Raw genomic sequence first — 20,162 nt, forward strand, 5'->3', positions numbered from 1 at the left:
AAAAAGGCACACATCGAGTTTACTTTAAAAATCTCACTTCCCTTTTGAATCTAAACTTTTTTTATTAAGTTGGTTTACATAAAACTTTCTCGGAATCTTTTCATTTACTTTATGTAGAATCATAACAGTATGAATAAATGGTAGAAAAAAGAAAATGTCGCTTCCCTGCTTCAACCCTTCAACAGTGTTCCACTGCTCTTAAAACGTAAGGCTCTGTCTGATCTGCCTCTAACCCACTTCAACCGCAGGGAGGGGAGAAGGGAGGAATCCGCATTCAGTTTTCTCATCAAAAGATAAGAGAGGGGCTCCCCTGGTGGTGCAGTGGTTAAGAGTCCGCCTGCCGATGCAGGGGACACGGGTTCGTGCCCCAGTCCGGGAAGATCCCACATGCCGCAGAGAGGCTGGGCCCATGAGCCATGGCCGCTGGGCCTGCGCGTCCGGAGCCTGTGCACCGCAACGGGAGAGGCCACAACAGTGACAGGCCCACGTACCGCAAAAAAAAAAAAAAAAAAAAAAAAGGTAAGAGAAACACTGCTCAATGCTTCTCCAGGAAAAGATTCTTTGCCACAATAAAGTATCTTTTAATCTGATGCTGTCCAATTCTTTTATATTTAGGATTTCTCATCTACAAAACTAGGATAACACCAAACAACAGGAGTTCAAATGTAGCGGCACATACTGTGTGCCAGGAACTGTGCCGAGTACTTCATCTGCACTGGCTTATTTTACCCTCCTATCTGCCTTAGAGAGTATTTTCTTCTTTTGGATGAGACCCAAGGCTCAGAGAAATTAAGCATCTGGACCAAAATCACATAACAACCAAGAGGTAGAGCCTTGATTTGACCCAAGGCAATCTGGATTAAGAATCCAGGATCCAGGATCTTACAACACTGGGGGCTGTAGGGTTTTAATGAGGTTGCATGTGTGAAGACACCTAGTATGATGCTGGGTACACAGCAAGGGCTTTCCTTCCCTTCCCTATTGATTATGTTCAAAAAGCCTCATACATAAAGCAGGTATTTCAGCCCTACGCCCAAACTAAATGGCATGATTCTTAATATACAAATCAATATTTAATCGCATCTACAAATTATTTTAAATATAATGCTTTTCAAGTAGGAATATCCTAACAGACTGTATGACTTCAAGATAATTTTCCCACAGGGGCTAATAAACTATTGAGTAAGATTCACTTTTATTTTGATAAGTAACTCAAAATCTTTAGGTGTAACTGCAGAACATTAAACTGATACAGTAATTTAGATGTCTTTGCTTCACATTATAAAGCTTCCTCTCTCCTTAAGGAGAACATTTAATCTCACAGTTTGTAAAGGAAAAGAATATATTCCAAAATAATAAAATCTAAAAATTGGAAAGCACATTATATTATCTAGTCCAGATAGGAAGCTCTCAGCAAAGAAATGAAAGTGGCCCATCCTGTTTAAGGAGTTGTCCTGGGGTCAAATATCACAATGGAAGATGACAAAGCCATTTCCCTATTGCCAATTTGCAAATAAACCCTGATCTGACACGAACCTTTTGTTGGCTAAAAGGCATTTAGTCACTGATCTCCCACCCTCCAGTGTGACTCAATAAGTCTATTTCCATTTTTAGTTTTTTTAAATGTGACTTGTATATAATTTCAGTTTTTCTGACTTAGACCATGCAAAATGTGGCTTGTTCATGTGTATCTGTTGGGTATAATTAACAGTAATTTTTTTAAACATCAAAGCCAGCCTCCCATGCAGTGCCGCATCCACCCATGACATTTCTGACAATTGTGATCTTGCTTAAAACCTCCATGGATGGGATGCTTTATACTCCTTATTCCCTCTGTCTCAGGCCTAATTGTAAGACAATCTTCCTTACATTGAAGCAGCACTGGCTCGGTGCCTGGCACCAAAGGGTCCTAGTACCAAGCCTTGTACCAACTCTTATACTACCAAACAAAAAAACCAACAAGGTTCCTATCAATTCCCTTTATTACTATTTTTTTCACTATTCATCAGATTTAAGCTCAGTCATAATTTCCCCTTGTTTCTTCCCTATTCTGAGAGAGAAAATGGTTAGCAGCATGCTTGTACATTTAATCAATGAATTGTCTCTAACAGAGTAAGTAAATTCAACTGATGCCTAGACAATAAACAAATCCAGTGGGTGCCCAGATAATTCTCTTTTTATCTTAAGTTCGTATATACCCTATCAGAGAGGGGACGGAGATTTAAAATCAGGTTGGGTTGACTCCAAAACAGCCTCATTATAACCGCTAAACATTTGTCTATCATGTCATAATGAAAAAATTAAGTTTTTGCCTATAATTTCCTTGCATGTTTCTTTTTAAATAATAGTAACAACTGGGACTTCCCTGGTGGTCCAGTGGGTAAGACTCCTCTCTCCCAATGCAGGGGGCCTGGGTTGGATCCCCAGGCAGGGAACTAGATCCCGTATGCCGCAACTAAGACCCGGCACAGCCAAATAAATAAATAAATAAATATTTTAAAAAACAGTAACAACTGATCATTTACTGTATGCCAAGCGGGCTCCTAAGAATTTTATGTATGTAACTCATTCACTCCTCACAAGTACTCTCTGAAATGGGTTCCTGTATTATCCTCATTTTACAGGTGACAACAGCGAGACTCAGAAAATTAAACGGCTTGCCCAAGGTCACACAGCAGGTCAGTACAGGGTACGCTGCTTTCAGAGAGCGCGAGAGCAAAAGAACATAAATGCCTCTGCTGCAAATATAATTTGAAACATTTATGTGCAGGTAATACCTACTCAAAAACATTTTATATAAAATGTTTTTTCTTAAATTCTGCTTAAAAACGGAACAAGTCTTTTTGGGGGGAGTGCGGCAATTGTTTAAATTACGAAATAGTTCAAACATATCAAGAAGTGCAAAGAGTAGAAAAACTAGTGGACTTTAACAAACATCAATGTCTTTAAAAGTGACAAAAGCTACATCTTCACCAAAGGCCAGTGATCAAGAAAATTTTTAATTATAGCCTTTAAATTCTTCTTAAACTGGGTATCAACAACTCAACTCTCAAAAACCCACCATTTTCCTTTACCAAGGAAATTCAGAAAAAAATAGTTTGGCCAGAATCTAAGAAAGCAAGCTAGACAAAGAATAAGGGGTCAAATCCCAGGCAGCAAATGGAATTCTGAGGATATTGAACGTGACAAGAAATATCACTCCAACAAACCTGGGTTCATGAAATACAAGGCTTCTTTTCTCCTTAACAGGCAGACACCCCAGCGTCCTCCACACCATCTGCTTGGGGCTCTACCTGGTGCCCCTAGTCCCACACAGTGTGGGCACACCAAGGGGTCCTTCAGCAAGAGATGAAGTTCTACCATAGAGTGGGGATACAGAATAAGAAATGACCACTGACAGAAGGGGTGAGAATGACCAAGAGGAACAGCTGGACACCTCGGAGAGCTCAAGGGGCATTTAATTAGCATGCTCCAGGGCTTAAGCACACAACTGAAGTTTAACTATTAGATGTACCTTCAAGAAATTAAATTAGCTTTGCAATTCAAGTTGCTCTGCCCAGAATTCTGTATTAATCCCTGACCTTGTTGGTCAAACTAACAGACTTAATTTTGCGCCAAGAGCCTAGCTGAATCCAAGCCCGATCCTACAACAGATTTGATCCACCAAAGATCTGTGACTAAAACACTCTTAGTCCACACAAGCTGTGGATGCAGCCCCTATCTTCCTGCTATTTCAATGCAGCCCAGCCAGAGTTGTTTCAGTTTTCAATTCTGTGTCTGCCTTAGGTTTACATGAGGTACGTGAAGATTTATGGTGGCCACAAATTCCTATTTTCTCATTGTCTCTGAATTTAGCACAACAAAGTACAAGAACGGGCTCAGAAAAGTAACAGACTGGTTGGAAATTCCATCCAGAACAGTGAGGAGAACATGGCTCCCAAATTTCCAAAGATTCCAGTCGGCTGTGAGCGTAAAAGAGCAACAGCAAAGCAAGTACAATACTGTACACTTCAAGTGTCTACTTCAAAGTCGTATGCGTACTAAGCTCTGTACACTGGCTAATGACACCGTGCAAGTAATTTAACCTCCGTGTGCCTCCACTTCCTCATCAAGGCCTGGCTCCTGGTAAGCACTCAATAAATTATAGCTACAACTATTATTACTGTAACTGGCTTTCTCCAAATTTTCTAGAAGAGTCTGCATTTACAGAAGACACAGACTGAAAACAAGCCAACATATCTATTACCAGGCACCAATACTCAAAGACATTTAAGAGATTTACAAATCTTTGTAATATGCGGTGGATTCAGCTCACGTGCATAGGATTTTAAAATGAAATTGGAACATCAGTACCACGTGCTTACTACCCTCTCTTGCTAATTAGTATTTTTTAAAAGCACGTGTCTGGGAATTCCCTGGCGGTTCAGTGGTTAGGACTTCGCGCTTTCACTGCCAAGGGCCCAGGTTCAATACCTGGTTGGGGAACTAAGATCCCACAAGCTGCGTGGCATGGCAAAAAAAAAATGTAAAAGTGTGTATCTTATTTTTAAATATTTTGTTACCAACACCTCAACCCTTGACCATCTACTTGTTACATGAATTATCTCTGATGCTCTTGGATCCATACTTAGCTTCAACTCCTGAATTTTTATGCAGACTTCAAGGCTTTGTCAGACAAATTTAAAAATATTTTTTAACATCTTTTTCGGAGTATAATTGCCTTACAATGCTGTGTTAGTTTCTGCTGTATAACAAAGTGAATCAGCCATATACATACACATGTCCCCACATCCCCTCCCTCTTGAGCCTCCCTCCCATCCTCCCTATCCCACCCCTCTAGGTCATCGCAAAGCACAGAGCAGATCTCCCTGTGCTATGTGGCTGCTTCCCACCAGCCAACTATTTTACATTCGGTAGTGCATGTACATCGATGCTACTCTCACTTCGCCCCAGCTTCACCGTCCCACCCCATGTCATCAAGTCCATTCTCTATGTCTACCTCTTTATTCCTGCCCTGCAACTAGGTTCATCAGAACCTTTTTTTTTTTTTTTTTGGTTCCATATACTTTCATTAGCATATGGTATTTGTTTTTCTCTTTCTGACTTTCTTCACTCTGTATGACAGACTCTAGGTCCATCCACCTCACTACAAATAACTCAATTTCATTTCTTTTTATGGCTGAGTAATATTCCATTGTATATATGTGCCACATCTTCTTTATCCATTCATCTGTCGATGGTCATTTGGGTTGGTTCCAGGTCCTGGCTATCGTAAATAGCACTGCCATGAACATTGTGGTGCATGTGTCTTTTTGAATTATGGTTTTCTCAGGGTATATGCCCAGTAGTGGGATTGCTGGGTCATATGGTAGTTCTACTTTTAGTTTTTTAAGGAACCTCCATACTGTTTTCCATAGTGGTTGTATCAATTTACATTCCCACCAACAGTATAGGAGGGCTCCCTTTACATCACACCCATTCCAGCATTTATTGTTTCTAGCTATTTTGATAACGGCATTCTGATCAGTGTGAGGTGATACCTCATTGTAGTTTTGATTTGCATTTCTCTAATAATTAGTGATGTTGAGCATCTTTTCATGTGCCTCTTGGCCATCTGTATGTCTTCCTCGGTGAAATGTCCATTTAGGTCTTCTGCCCATTTTTTAACTGGATTGTTTGTTTTTTTGATATTGAGCTCCACGAGCTGTTTGTATATATTGGAGATTAATCCTTTGTCTGTTGTTTCATTTGCAAATATTTTCTCCTATTCTGAGGGTTGTCTTTTTGTCTTAGTTATGGTTTCCTTTGCTGTGCAAAAGCTTTTAAGTTTCATTAGGTCTCATTTGTTTATTTTTATTTCCATTTCTCTAGGAGGTGGGTCAAAAAGGATCTTGCTGTGATTTATGTGCTAGAGTGTTCTGCCTACATTTTCCTCTAAGAGTTTTATAGTGTCTGGCCTTATATTTTGGTCTTTAATCCATTTTGAGTTTGTGTATGGTGTTAGGGAGCGTTCTACTTTCATTCTTTTACATGTAGCTGTCCAGTTTTCCCAGCACCATTTATTGAAGACACTGTCTTTTCTCCATTGTATACTCTTGCATCCTTTATCAAAAATAAGGTGACCATATGTGTGTGCGTTTATCTCTGGGTTTTCTATCCTGCTCCATTGATCTATATTTCTGTTTTTGTGCCAGTACCGTATTGTCTTGATTACTGTAGCTTTGTAGTCCAGGAGCCTGATTCCTCCAGCTCCGTTTTTATTTCTCAAGATTGCTTTGGCTATTCGGGGTCTTTTGTGTTTCAATACAAATTGTGAAATTTTTTGTTCTAGTTCTGTGAAAAATGCCATTGGTGATTTGATAGGGATTGCACTGAATCTGTAGATTGCTTTGGATAATACAGTCACTTTCACAATGTTGATTCTTCCAATCCAAGAACATGGTATATCTCTCCATCTGTTTGTATCATCTTTAATTTCTTTCATCAGTGTCTTATAGTTTTCTGCATACAGGTCTTTTGTCTCCTTAGGTAGGTTTATTCCTAGGTATTTTATTCTTTTTGTTGCAGTGGTAAATGGGAGTGTTTCCTTAATTTCTCTTTCAGATTTTCCATCATTAGTGTATAGGAATGCAAGAGATTTCTGTGCATTAATTTTGTATCTTGCAACTTTACCAAATTCATTGATTAGCTCTACTAGTTTTCTGGTAGCATCTTTAGGATTCTCTATGTATAGTATCCTGTCATCTGCAAACAGTGACAGTTTTGCTTCTTTTCCGATTTGGATTCCTTTTATTTCTTTTTCTTCTCTGATTGCTGTCACTAAAACTTCCAAAACTGTGTTGAATAACAGTGGTGAGAGTGGGCATCCTTGTCTTGTTACTGATCTTAGTGGAAATGGTTTCAGTTTTTCACCATTGAGAACGATGTTGGCTGTGGCTTCGTCATATATGGCCTTTATTATGTTGAGGTAAGTTCCCTCTATGCCTACTTTCTGGAGAGTTTTTATCATAAATCGGTGTTGAATTTTGTCTAAAGCTTTTTCTGCATCTACTGAAATTATCATATGGGTTTTATCCTTCAGTTTGTTAATATGGTGTATCACATTAATTGATCTGCGTATATTGAAGAATCCTTGCATTCCTGGGATAAACTCCACTTCATCCTGGTGTATGATCCTTTTAATATGCTGTTGGATTCTGTTTGCTAGTATTCTGTTGAGGATTTCTGCATCTATGTTCATCAGTGATATTGGCCTGTAGTTTTCTTTGTTTGTGACATCTTCGTCTGGTTTTAGTGTCAGGGTGATGGTGGCCTCATAGAATGAGTTGGGAGTGTTCCTCCCTCTGCTATATTTTGGAAGAATCTGAGAAGAATAGGTGTTAGCTCTGCTGCTCTAAATGTCTGATAGAATTCGCCTGTGAAGCCACCTGGTTCTGGGCTTCTGTTTGTTGGAAGATTTTTAATCACAGTTAAAAATCTTGGTATCTATCCATTGGGGGAAAGCAGGGTGGTTTCGGAAAAAAAAAAAAAAAATCACACAATGTCAGAATTGAAAATGACCTCCTCGTCCAATCCCTGATTTTACAACAAATGATAGTGAAGTTGAGAATAACTAGTCCAAGCACCTTGGCCAGGAGAGTGCAGCCAAGGCAGGGCCAGAGCGGGGACGTGGCTTCTGATCACTATGCAAATAATGGTAGAGACTCACCTCAAGCTCAGGAAACCACTTTCTATCATTTCGGGAAAGAGCTTAACTTCCCAGGTTTCATCTAGTTTCAGAGAAGATAATACCCCAGAATTTCGGCTGGCTGACTTAAGGGATTCCCAGAAGCTTTACCGCTGAGTATTCTATCACAACCATGATGAATTCAAATGAGCCACTGAGGGGTTTTGGATTCCTGAGTCTCACAGTCAAGGTAAAGGCATGGATTTAAACTTCGTGGAAGGAACAAAAACTGTTATCGGTTGCAGAATACTCATTTTCACTAAGATGTTTTCACTGCAAAGGTTGTATTTCTCGGGACTAAAAACTCTAGAGATAAGAGCAGGCTGAGATGAGTTGATGGGGAGTGATGGTTATGCAAAAAGAGAGCAGCTACTATTACTTAACTGATCTAGAAATAAGTTGTTAAAAATCAGAATCCTGGTAATATTCTCATGGCATCTAATGAATAAACATCAAGTAAATCAATCTATTTGAGCACTCAAGAGTGGGATTAAAAAGTATTATCAACAGATTTAAATTGAAAGCTGGGAAATAAGAGGGACAGAACATATTTCATCAGTTCTTCAAGTGATTCAAGTAATGAAAAGAATCTTGAAAGAATTCACATAATCAAGCAGGAAATAGAAGTCTCTAATATATAGTCAGCAGAACATTACACTAGTGTTCTTTTTTTTTTTTCTTTGCGGTACGCGGGCCTCTCACTGTTGTGTCCTCTCCCGTTGCGGTGCACAGGCTCTGGACGCTCAGGCTCAGCAGCCATGGCTCACGGGCCCAACTGGTCCGCGGCATGTGGGATCTTCCTGGACCGGGGCACGAACCCATGTGCCTTGCATCGGCAGGCGGACTCTCAACCACTGCGCCACCAGGGAAGCCCCTACACTAGTGTTCTTATGCCATCTTTGTTTAGTCTTTTGAATAACAGTTTTATTTGCTCTTTTCCTCTACCTTGGAATTATTACTGGGTTTTGAAATGTCCACTCTTTTTAGGGCTGTGACTGCGATGCCTATGTGGATACTATATAGTCAATTCATAGATAAGGAATTGAGCAGTTCAGGGCAACTAGCCCAAGGTAACACAATTAAAACCTTGGAGGAGGACTGAGGTCACACAACTAGTTAATGACAGAAGCATTAACTTTCACTGTCTTTGGAGTAAGAATCAGAAGACTGGAGCTAACAACTTCATTTCTTCTTCACAACAATCCCATGAGGATGGACTAATTAGCCCTGCTTTCCTAGTGACAAATGCAAGTTCCTAAGAGGTTGTGATTCATTCAAGTCATACAGCAAGAAAGCTGATAATACCCAGAGCCAGCTGGTGGTGGAAGCTACAAATGAGCAGAATTCTTCTGGAAGCAAACTGGTGTTACATATCAAAGGTCTTTAAAATGTGCACACTCTTTAGCCTAGGAAGTGATCAGAAATATACACAAATATTTCCATTCATGGATTTACTATAATATTATCTATAATAGTGAAAAAAATAGAAAACAACAATAAGAGCTATCATGCCAGTGGAATATTATGAAAGCATCAAAAATCATGTTTTCAAGGAATGTGTAATGACACAGAAAAATGTTCACAGTGTGTCCATAAATGACAAGGTCGGGCTAAATAGACAGAACAATTCCAATTTTGTTATTCAAAAAAAAATACATATACATACATATGCAAACATACACAAGGACATATGGAAGGATCTATATCAAAATGTTAAATGCAGATACAACAAGTAATAAAATTATGGACCTAAAACATGATTAGAAAAATAATTTTTAAAGAAACGAAACCTTACCCATACTGCTGCTATGTAATTTTTGTTTGGATAAATACTTAAAAGCCTATTTACTTAAAAAGTATACTTCTTATTAGAGAATTTCTCTTAATACTAGTGATTATTTAAGTTTTTCTATTTGCCAGGCATATTTCATATATATGCCCTCACATAACCCTTAAAATAACCCTGTGAAAGATTATTATCACTCCATTTTAGAGGTGAGAAATGTGAGGGTCCAAGATGTGAGACGTGACATCTGGGAAATAAGAAAACCAGATCATGTACCAAGGGGCACTTCTCTAAAGCTTCACATTTGTTAAGCACACAGGCAAAACCTCGTTTCACACCGAATAATCTTTCTAAAGGCAGAAAATACTAGGCTTTTAGTTCAGGAGTTGGCATGTGGAAGATGATGAACAGGATGTCTATAAGTTGCTTCAAAGTATTTCAGCGTGTGCAGCATAATGTTATGGTGCATGTGTTAGCTCAAGTTACACACCAGGTAGTAAGTTGCCCTAATGTAGGCTTCACGCTCCAGGCGTTGGCTATGAGCATTGTAATCAACAATCTTCACTCTACGGAAACCTCAGTTGTCTTTATCAGCAACCACCAGAGGCTTTGATAATTAGCATAAGTAATGTTAAAATAGTGAAGTTTCACTGGCTTGCTCACTAGCATAATGGATATTAGCAATGGACTCTCATTACCTCAATTAGTAGAACTTAAGATATGGAGATTAGCTCAAAATTCTAGAGCGATGCTCATCCTTGCAATGAGGATTTAAGACTAGTTAGCAATGCCTTCACCTGCCAACTTTAGGGAAGGCACCCACAGTTTATGACTAAATAGTCCTGCAGCCAGACACTGGACTGAAGATTCTGGCTACCTGATGCTATCTGTAAAACAGCTGCATCTTGCCTTTGGAATATCATCAGCTCTGCCTGCAGAGAACGAAGCGCCCAGAAGGACGGAGATGTAATCAAACTTACAGAACAGGAAGCTACTTTGGGTGTCCTTGTAAATGATTAACAAAGCATCTGTATGTGTTGCAGAACTTTTTCATAAGCTGGTAGTGAGGTTATGAGGGTGCAGCTGACCCTCACCATTCCCAACAGGTACCAAAAAGATGTTAACAGCTGTACATACAACCTGGCATATACCCATCTGCTTAGGTCAGTACGACAGGCAATTCCGACACTGCTCCTAGTGTTCCTGACCTCTTGGTATTTATGCCCTTGTGTAACCCCTTCCCTTGACTGTGGGCTACATCTGGTGACTTGCTCCTAATGAACAGAAAACAGAAAATAAAGGGATGTCACTGCTGTGATTAGGAAACAAAAAAACTATGGCTTTTGCCTTGCTTGCACCCTCTTGCCCTCCCTCTTGCTTGCTGCCATGTTGTGAGATGCTGTATAGAAAGGCCCACATGGCAAGGAACCAAGGGAGGCCAGCAGAGTCCTACCAGCAACGACGTGAGTGTTTGGAACTGAATCCTCTCCATTGAGCCTTCAGATGAGATCGCAGCCCCAGCCAACAACTTGATTACATCCTTGTGCAACCATAAGGCTGAGCACCCAACTAAGCCATGCCAGACTCCTGACCCACAGAAACTGAGAGACAATGAACGTGTGCTGTTGCAAGCTGTGGAGTGTTGGGGTAGTCTGTTACATAGCAACAGATAACTAATACAGTTAGTTTAAAAAAATGATGCAACAGATTTTTCCAATGCCCATTTGGACTACATATATAGTACCTGAATATACTACACTATATACATATAGCATATAGTGTGTATGTGTGTATATATCCATATATCCACATACATGCATCCAATATATATACACACACACAACATACATATATATACACTAGTATACATATATACATACTAGTATATATACAAGAGCAGTATCTTCTGCCTCAAAGAATTATCTTCCACTATTAAAATGGATTTCATAAGGCTCAAATAAGCACACACCCTAAGGAAGCAGCATATTCAGATCTCTTTAGCCATAACATGTCTAGGCCAGACCTTCTTTAAAAAGATGCACAAGTTGTTTGACTTGCCCACGTTGTTTCAGTGACAAATATTTCACATGCTGTTGAATTCAATCTCTTTCTGCTTCAGCCTCCCAATCAATACAATAAGAATAATGATGGAACCAATAATGGGGCCTTGCCAGGAGAGTGGCTGAAATAACAAATTATTTTATCACACATTGAAAATGTATTTCATAAACTTAAAAAAAAATATCTCTATGTGAGTACATAATGAAGGCCCTGCATTTCCGCAGCATTTGTAGTCATCCCGAAGTACTCAGACAACTGGACTAAAAAAAGAACACTTGCATGACAAGACTGTTATCACCCATATTATCTCCTGCACCTCTCCCAGAAAAGTAAAATGTGGGATTTACAAGAACCACATGGGAATTCACCAAATAGCTCTTTTGATTTTTGTTTGGAATTTGGGGGGTGGTAGGGGAGTGAGGGATGAACTGGTGATTGTTTTGTTTTGATTTGGAGAGATGGAGACAAAAACTACAAAAGACAGTTACACCCGATGCAGTATAAAGCACGCTTTCTCAGTGGGGACAATACTGAAACCAGATGACAATTTGTTCATGGAAGTGAAAAATATCTTGCACTTTTTATGTATATAGCAAAGATATAATACAGTGTATAAACAGATAATTAGGATATTTATCATAATTATAGGATAATACTATAGGATATCAGTATTAACATTGGGTGGGGGGGACAATTAGGAAAAAAGTCTACAAAGGATCCTTAGTTGGGGGGTGATAATGGAAAAAAGACTAAGCAACACTGGCCTGAGGGTTGCCTTCCCAGAATTGGGGAGCACCTGCAGAGCCATGTCTGCCCCAGGTAATATCCTGATCTCTGTTTCCTGTTCTGAGGATCCCTGAGGTTAGACTTGGCTGGCGTGGGTTACAACCAGCTCTGCTTCACAGTTGCTGGCCATTCCCCTAGGCTGCAGAAATGTGTATGAAGCCTTACATGTTTCCCAGATTTCCACCAATCCCTATTTTCCTTCAGATCTTCCTCTGTTTCCTTAGTCAGTTTTTTGAGTGCTTGCTTACCTGGAGGCATATGTATCTGTATGTATATGGCAAAATATGTATTTGACAACTAGCATACTACTTGTCCACAGTATGAGAAAAATACACAGTAATGATACTGTCCATTGCTGTCATGGACAAAGATAGACAGCTATCTCAAAAAGAAACTTTTAGGAAGTTTCCTTGAAAAATTAAACACAGAATTACCATATAATCCAGCAAAGAACTGAAAGCAGAGATTTAAACAGATATTTATTCACCTTTGTTCATAGTAGCAACGTTTTGTGTCAGAAAGGCCCCCGAATTGCAAGTCACCTCAAAGTGGTAAAGGGAAAAGAGAAAAGCAGTTGAACAAGCCCCCAGAGGAACAAAATCAGAAGTGATCCTGAAACAGGAGGGAAGGGGGCAGGGCACAACCTTTAAAAGAATGACAGCCATAGGACATGACAAAAACTGGTGAGAACTAACTAGGTCCAAGATGGCAGAAGATTCAACTTCCAGTAGACCTTGAGCCTCAGGATACGCTCACTGTAACACATCAGCACGTTAAATGACAAACCCACAGGCGCCATGACAGTTTCAAGGCCGACCATAAAAGGTCAAAAAGTGGGCCATGGTCCAATTCCCCACTCCTTCCCCATAACAGCTGAAATACTCCTACCACTCATTAGCCTATGAAATTATCCACCCCTATAAACACTGACAACCCCCATACCCTGGTCCCTCTCACCTCCTGAGACAGCCCACACTCTGTCTGTGGAGCGCATTTCTCTCAAATAAATCCACTTCTTACCTATCACTTTGTCTCTCACTGAGTTCTTTCTGTGACAAGAATCAAGAACCTGAGTTTCATTAAGTCCTGAGACCAGGTGTGCGATCTCAATTAAAAGACCGTGGGTTCAACGTTCATTGCAGCTCTATTTACAATAGCCAGGACATGGAAGCAACCTAAGTGCCCATTGACAGATGAATGGATAAAGATGTGGCACATATATACAATGGAATATTACTCAGCCATAAAAAGAAACGAAATTGAGTCATTTGTAGTGAGGTGGATGGACCTAGAGTGTCATACCGAGTAAGTCAGAAAGAGAAAAACAAATGCCGTATGCTAACACATATATATGGAATCTAAAGAAAAAAAAAAAAGTATGACAAACCTAGGGGCAGGACAAGAATAAAGACACAGACGTAGAGAATGGACTTGAGGACATGGGGAGGGGGAAGGGTAAGCTGGGAAGAAGTAAGAGGGTGGCATGGACATATATACACTACCAAATGTAAAACAGATAGCTAGTGGGAAGCAGCCACATAGCACAGGGAGATCAGCTCGGTGCTTTGTGACCACCTAGAGGGGTGGACTAGGGAGGGTGGGAGGGAGATGCAAGAGGGAGGAGATATGGGGATATATGTATATGTATAACTGATTCACTTTGTTATACAGCAGAAACTAACACACCACTGTAAAGCAATTATACTCCAATAAAGATGTTAAAAAAATAAATAAATAAGAAGGCATTCCATAACATCTCAAGATTAATCTCCTTCTCTCCTGTGGTCACATAGGGCACAATTAAAATCATTAAAGTAGAATGCATATATCCAAAAAAAAAAAAAATGACCGTGGTTCAAGTCCCAGTCTGGGTTGCACAGTTTCAATCTCACCTTGGGGGTCCACATCTAGGACTAGGTTTTAATTTATACACACAGATATAGATATATAGATATAGATAGATAGATATGTACTTAGTGAGCACCTAGTTTTTCTTTTTCTGGGAAAAAAAACAGCTCCCACCTTCACCACTGTTACCATGACTATTAGCCTCAAGCTCTAACCTGCCCTCTTCCTGGAAGGAAGGGAAGTGTTATATTGTCTTACAGGAAACCGCCAGAACAGAAAAACAAGAGGCCACCAGAATCGGTTAGAACTAATCAAATCCAAGAAGGTGGAAGACCTGACCTCCAGCAGACCCTGAGCCTCATTATATGCTCATGATAACAATATCATGCTGAATGACACACCTACCAGTGCCATGACAGGAAGTACCGGACCACAGAAGGAAGAAAAAGAAGTGGCACCCAGTTGCAGGAAGAACCCTGCCTTTTCCCAGAAAACCAATGCATATGCACCCACCACCACCATTAACCCTGCCTTTAAAAATCTCACCTTGATCAACTCCCCACCCCCAGAAGTTGATTTGCGAACTAATTTCCTGCTTCTCCAGTCTCTGGCCGTTGAATAAAATTTGTGCTGTTTCAGTCACAGCATCGTTTCACTATTGGCTGTCTGAATCCAAATGGAAAAAGAACCTTCGCCACCACCGAGGCAGGGGGCTTCTGCTGAGCTATGGTCCAACGATCAATCTGGTAACATCCCCACTAAAGAGCCTCAGGGATAAAGTTCTAAACTGAAAATAAAGTCACCTAAAACACTCTAATGATGACTTCTACAGAAACCACTTAATCAGGCTCAGCTGTGAAGGTTTATCAGGAAGTCAGGCTGATACCGGAAAACATCACCACTTGGGTAAAAGATAAAAGATACTTAAGCATGACTCATTGGCTGCTAAAATTGAAAAGCTAACTAATTAAACTAAGCCTCTTTAAAAAAAAAAAAAGTAAAGTCAGAAAAGGCAAAAGGTAGCAGGAAAAATATTTTCTTCCTTCTGAGCATAAATAAGCGGGAATTCAGAGGAATCACTGGATTACTCACTTTAAAAATTTAGTCACTTGATGATTTCCAGATAAGCCACCAGAAACCAGCTGTGGACCTTGCTGTGCATTCTATTTCCTTTTTACTCATGTCCACGTTACGTACTGAGCACTGTCCTAGGTACTACGGTTGGGGGGACTGGGTGTAAGATGAATGAAACTGTCACTCTGTCATCAAGAGCCTAGTACTACTGTTAAGACCATGCCAGAAAACTTTAGGAGTATTTACCCGTTCTACCACCCCTTTCCCTGGGAACTAACACCCTAACACTGATCCACGTAGTTGTGACATAGGATTAGCCATATTTACACAACCTGGCTTCACCCCTCCTGGCCATGTTTGACCTATGGAAGGCCACTGAGAGTTCCTTCCAGGGAATTTGGAAAGGAAGAAATAAGCAGTCTCCCTGTTGGCCAGAAAGCTACCTAACAGTACACTTGGACTGCGGAGGCCCACGTCGCACTATACAGCCTGTGAAGCAGAGAAAGCCAGACTGCATAAGAAGAGAATAAAGCCGATGCATATTCGTATGGACAAGTGCTAAAGAAGGAATACCACCTGGGTTCCTGGCAGCTCTCAGTTCCAGGGCAGACCATTCTGAAGCCTGCCAGCCTCACCACCCTCGTAGCTCTGTATCAAGCTAGCCTAAGGTAGTTTCTGTTATTTGCCACCAAAGAGCCCTAATAAATACAGAGGGAGTAGGACCACAACACACATTCATCTAAAGCACAGCATGATGCTGAGTTGGCTAGCATTCTGCTTCATTCACCTGAACACACCTTGAACAGTGAGTGGCACAGTAAGTGATAAAAGATGGGGGTGTGAGTCCAGTCTCCACCCTTTGCCAGTCCTGTGACCTTGAGTAAATCCATTTAGCCCACACTCAACACAGTGCCTCCCACAAAGCGGGTACTCAAAATATATCTGCCAGAGGAAGGACTCTGGGCAAGTAGCCACCTACAGACTGGGTGCACTTACCTCTTCAAGACATTTCTCATCAATAAAATGGGAATAATAGTGTCTCTTTATGTATCTCACAGAATCAGAATGTACACAATCACTGTGTGATTAAAAGTCACTAAAAGGTTTAGAATGATGGGCAGGTCAAACAGAGACCCACTCGGATTAAACAAACAATATTTATTTATCTAAAGCAAGGGCTGGCAAACTATAGCCCACAGGCCAAATCCAGCCACCACCTGTGTTTGTATGGTCCACAAGATAACAATGGTTTTTACAAATGAACATTTGCAACCAATATGATGGTAGGGAATACTAATTTTTAACCCCAACTCAGGTAAATGTTATCTCCCCCCAAAAAAGAATTCCGTTCTTTTAAGAATTATATGCTTAGTAGACTTTTATTGTAAAAACTATACTCAATTACTATTATTATAATTTTAATTTTGTCAATAAAAAATGTGTGCACATTTGGTTCTCTCTTGTTACAAAGCACCTACACAGTATCTTGATTTCGCCTATTGGCCCACAAAGTCTAACAAATTTACTATCTGGCTCTTTACCGATAAACTTTGCCACTTTTAATCTCAACAATGTCTCTGGGAATTCCCTGGTGGTCCAGTGGTTAGGACTCTGACGTCCACTGCAAAGATTACAGTTCAATCCCTGGTTGGGGTACTAGGATCCTGCAAGCCACGCGGTGCACCCATAAATAAATAAATAAACAAACAAACAATGTCCAAGAAGTCAACTCAGTCAGGGACATAGAACCAAAGTTACCTTCTCATCAGCACTATTATTTTTAGAGTGCAATTTTGCAGAAGATGGGGCTGTTTACAAATGCATATTTTGCAAGATAGCAGGGTAAACCCGCAATAATGCCTGAGTAAGTGACAGTCACATCAGACCTTGCAGAAGCTCAACTATCCACTTCAAGCCCAGGCTTACACAGGCAGGGCCAGCCTGGCGATGTGCTCACCAGGGTCAGGAACACATCATCAATCTAGACAGTATGTCTGTGGAGTACAGTACAGTACCAAATATTCATCCATCACCCTCAGCCTCCCAGATTAACACACTGTGGTCGAGGTTCATTCTTGAACCTAGATCTGTAAAACGAGAACCAACGTCTATTACCCATAAAATCTCTAAGGTCATAACGATAGTTCTTTAGACCAGCCATTAAGCCTGTCCCACAAAACAAAACTAGGTAACATGCATCATACCTGAGTAAACCCTGGAAATAAGTGATTATGTTCACCAACATAATTAATAACAATAATAATGACAAATAGTTTTTAAATATAATAAATAAAACAAATACTAATAAAATAATTTAAAAATATTTTGGAACACCTACAATAGGCATATAAAGGTGCATAAGAAATGGACTTTCCTAGGCAAGAAAACAGGATATATGAGTCTCTTATGTAATACTATATAAAACAGATGAAAAAAAGAATAGCACTACTTAAAACACAGGGTTAACATAGGACCTTAGAGCTTCAAGGTGGCCTCTGAATAACACTCATGGAAGCCTAAGCTCCCACAAGTATAGAGCTTGAAAACCACAATAAAAGACAATCAGCAGCTCCAGAGCTCTGTGTCTTCTTTGTCCAGAATATCAGGACAACAATAACAGCTATTTCCAAGGTTTGTGAGCATTAAATGAATTGATGATTAAATATTCTTTTTAGTGAGTAGCACATGGTAAGTGCTACTCCATAAATATTAGCTATTAGTATCTTTTTTACTAAATAGCTGTCATCACATTGTATATACAGTAAATATAATTATTCATTCTGATTATTTCTCTTTATTAGACTATACGTATTCCCATATTATCACATATTCTTCATTGGCATGCTTTTAACTTAATGAGCCACAAATGGCACTTCAGTTTTACTTTGATTTGGATTTATGTAATAATTAGTGAGGGTAATTATCTTTGCATATATTTATTAATTGTATATTTTTCTTGTTTTGTCTGTTCATGAGCCTTGTTCAAGAACCCAGTGGGAATCTCCATGGTTTCTTAAAATTAATGTTGGTTCAAAGTGAAAAGAAGCTTACCTTCTGGGCACCCTGTCTTAAAAATGTGCTGGCAAAAGTTTCCAAAACGCAGTTGAGAAAACCAGCCCCTGTGATTGAAATCCTGCCTTTTTGAATGAACTCTGTCCTGCAAAAAACAAAAATATACATCTTTGTAACACAACATTGTAAAGCAACTATACTCCAGTAAAAATTAAAAAAAAAAAAAAAAAATATATATATATATATATACACACACACACACGTTCGGTGTCATTGGTGTCACCTTTGGTGTCATTCTATATTTGAATATTTAAATTATAGGGATTTCCAACAGCATTATTACCACTTATAATCAACACAAAATAATATCCATAATAATTCAATAATTGCCTATTACAACAAAGATTTTATCAAAAGGAGACTTCCAGTTTATATAATATAAGCAACGTATTATATTCAAATTAAAGACTATTCATTTCAAGTTGCTAAGAAAGTAGATTTTAAAAGTTCTCACCACACACACAAACTGTAACTATGTGAGGTAACGGATGTGTTAAATAACCTTATTGTAATAATTATTTTACAATATATACATATATCAAATCATTACACTGTACATCTTAAACTCACACAATATTACATGTCACTTACATCTCAATAAAGCTGGAAAGAAGAGAAAACACATGGGTACATTATGCTGATTATAAAAACTGCAGAACACAGAATTTTTATTTATACCTAACAAATAATTCAATGATCAAACTGTAATAGGACAGTCAACAAACTTTAAGAATCTCTACCTGACCCAAAATAAATAAATTTAACTTATTCTAAGTAATATATATATATATATATATTTATATATATATATTTCTCATTCCATGCTACAAAATGTCTTGTTAAAATTGAGTATAAGACAATAATCAGCTGTATGACCTCAGGTAAATTACTTAGATTCTTAACTCAGTTTCTTCCCATGAAAATTGGGAATAATTATAGTATCTTCCTTTTACAACTAGTGTCAGAAGTAAATGAATTAACACATACAACAGGAACATGAACAGTTCCTGACACAAAGTAAGGAACTTATTATATGTTAGCCACCATTACTAAAGAGAGATAGACAGAGACAGGAAAGAAGCCTGGAATGACTTCTTTAATCTTTGATTAGAAAAGGAGGTGAGACAGATTATATGTGCCACTAACCTATTTAAAGTTCTACCAAAATTGGGACTTCCCTGGTGGCACAGTGGTTAAGAATCTGCCTGCCAGTGAAGGGGACACGGGTTTGAGCCCTGGTCCGGGAAGATCCCACATGCCATGGAGCAACTAAGCCTGTGTGCCACAACTACTGAGCCTGCGCTCTAGAGCCCGCGAGCCACAACTACTGAAGCCCGTGTGCCACAACTACAGAAGCCCATGCGCCTAGAGCCCATGCTCTATAACAAGAGAAGCCACCGCAATGAGAAGCCAGTGCACCACAATGAAGAGTAGCCCCCACTCACTGCAACTAGAGAAAGCCCGCACACAGCAACGAAGACCCAACACAGCCAAAAATAAAGAAATAAATACATTTATTAAAAATAAAAAAAGTTCTACCAATATTAATTATCTCCATTTCATAAAGCAAAGATTTGAATAACACTTGAGAGATGTCATAAATATGGCAGGATAGGAAGCCCCAGGCCCTCATTCCCCCACAGAGACCCCAACTTACGGGCCAAGTTGCCTTTATGAGAAGTGCATAAACCAGCTAAGAGACTGCAGCACCCCAGGCGAGTACAAAGCCAAGCAGAGCCACACTGAAGTGAACAAAAATGTTTGCTGCATTTACCTGCCACAGTCCCCATCCACCCAGCATAGGGCACC

At 39.5% G+C, this 20,162-nt stretch overlaps 1 protein-coding gene across 6 annotated transcripts in view; it reads right to left on the reverse strand.

The window, feature by feature from the left end:
• The window catches only part of PRELID2 (PRELI domain containing 2), a 99,956-nt gene that overhangs the window by 22,095 nt on the left and 57,699 nt on the right, over window positions 1–20,162 (reverse strand). For all 6 annotated transcript variants that reach the window (XR_016392787.1, XR_016392785.1, XR_016392786.1 and 3 more), the window contains one exon: window positions 18,333–18,438. Coding sequence is in view for 2 of the 6 variants with exons in the window: in XM_022590002.3 (XP_022445710.1) it covers window positions 18,333–18,438 (106 nt within the window). In the remaining 4 variants the exon portion in view is untranslated. The remainder of the gene's footprint in view (window positions 1–18,332; window positions 18,439–20,162) is intronic.

Source organism: Delphinapterus leucas, chromosome 3 (genome assembly GCF_059928025.1).
Source record: "Delphinapterus leucas isolate spDelLeu-1000000601 "Yukka" chromosome 3, BTC_Dleu_Yukka2, whole genome shotgun sequence".
Lineage (NCBI taxonomy): Eukaryota > Metazoa > Chordata > Mammalia > Artiodactyla > Monodontidae > Delphinapterus > Delphinapterus leucas.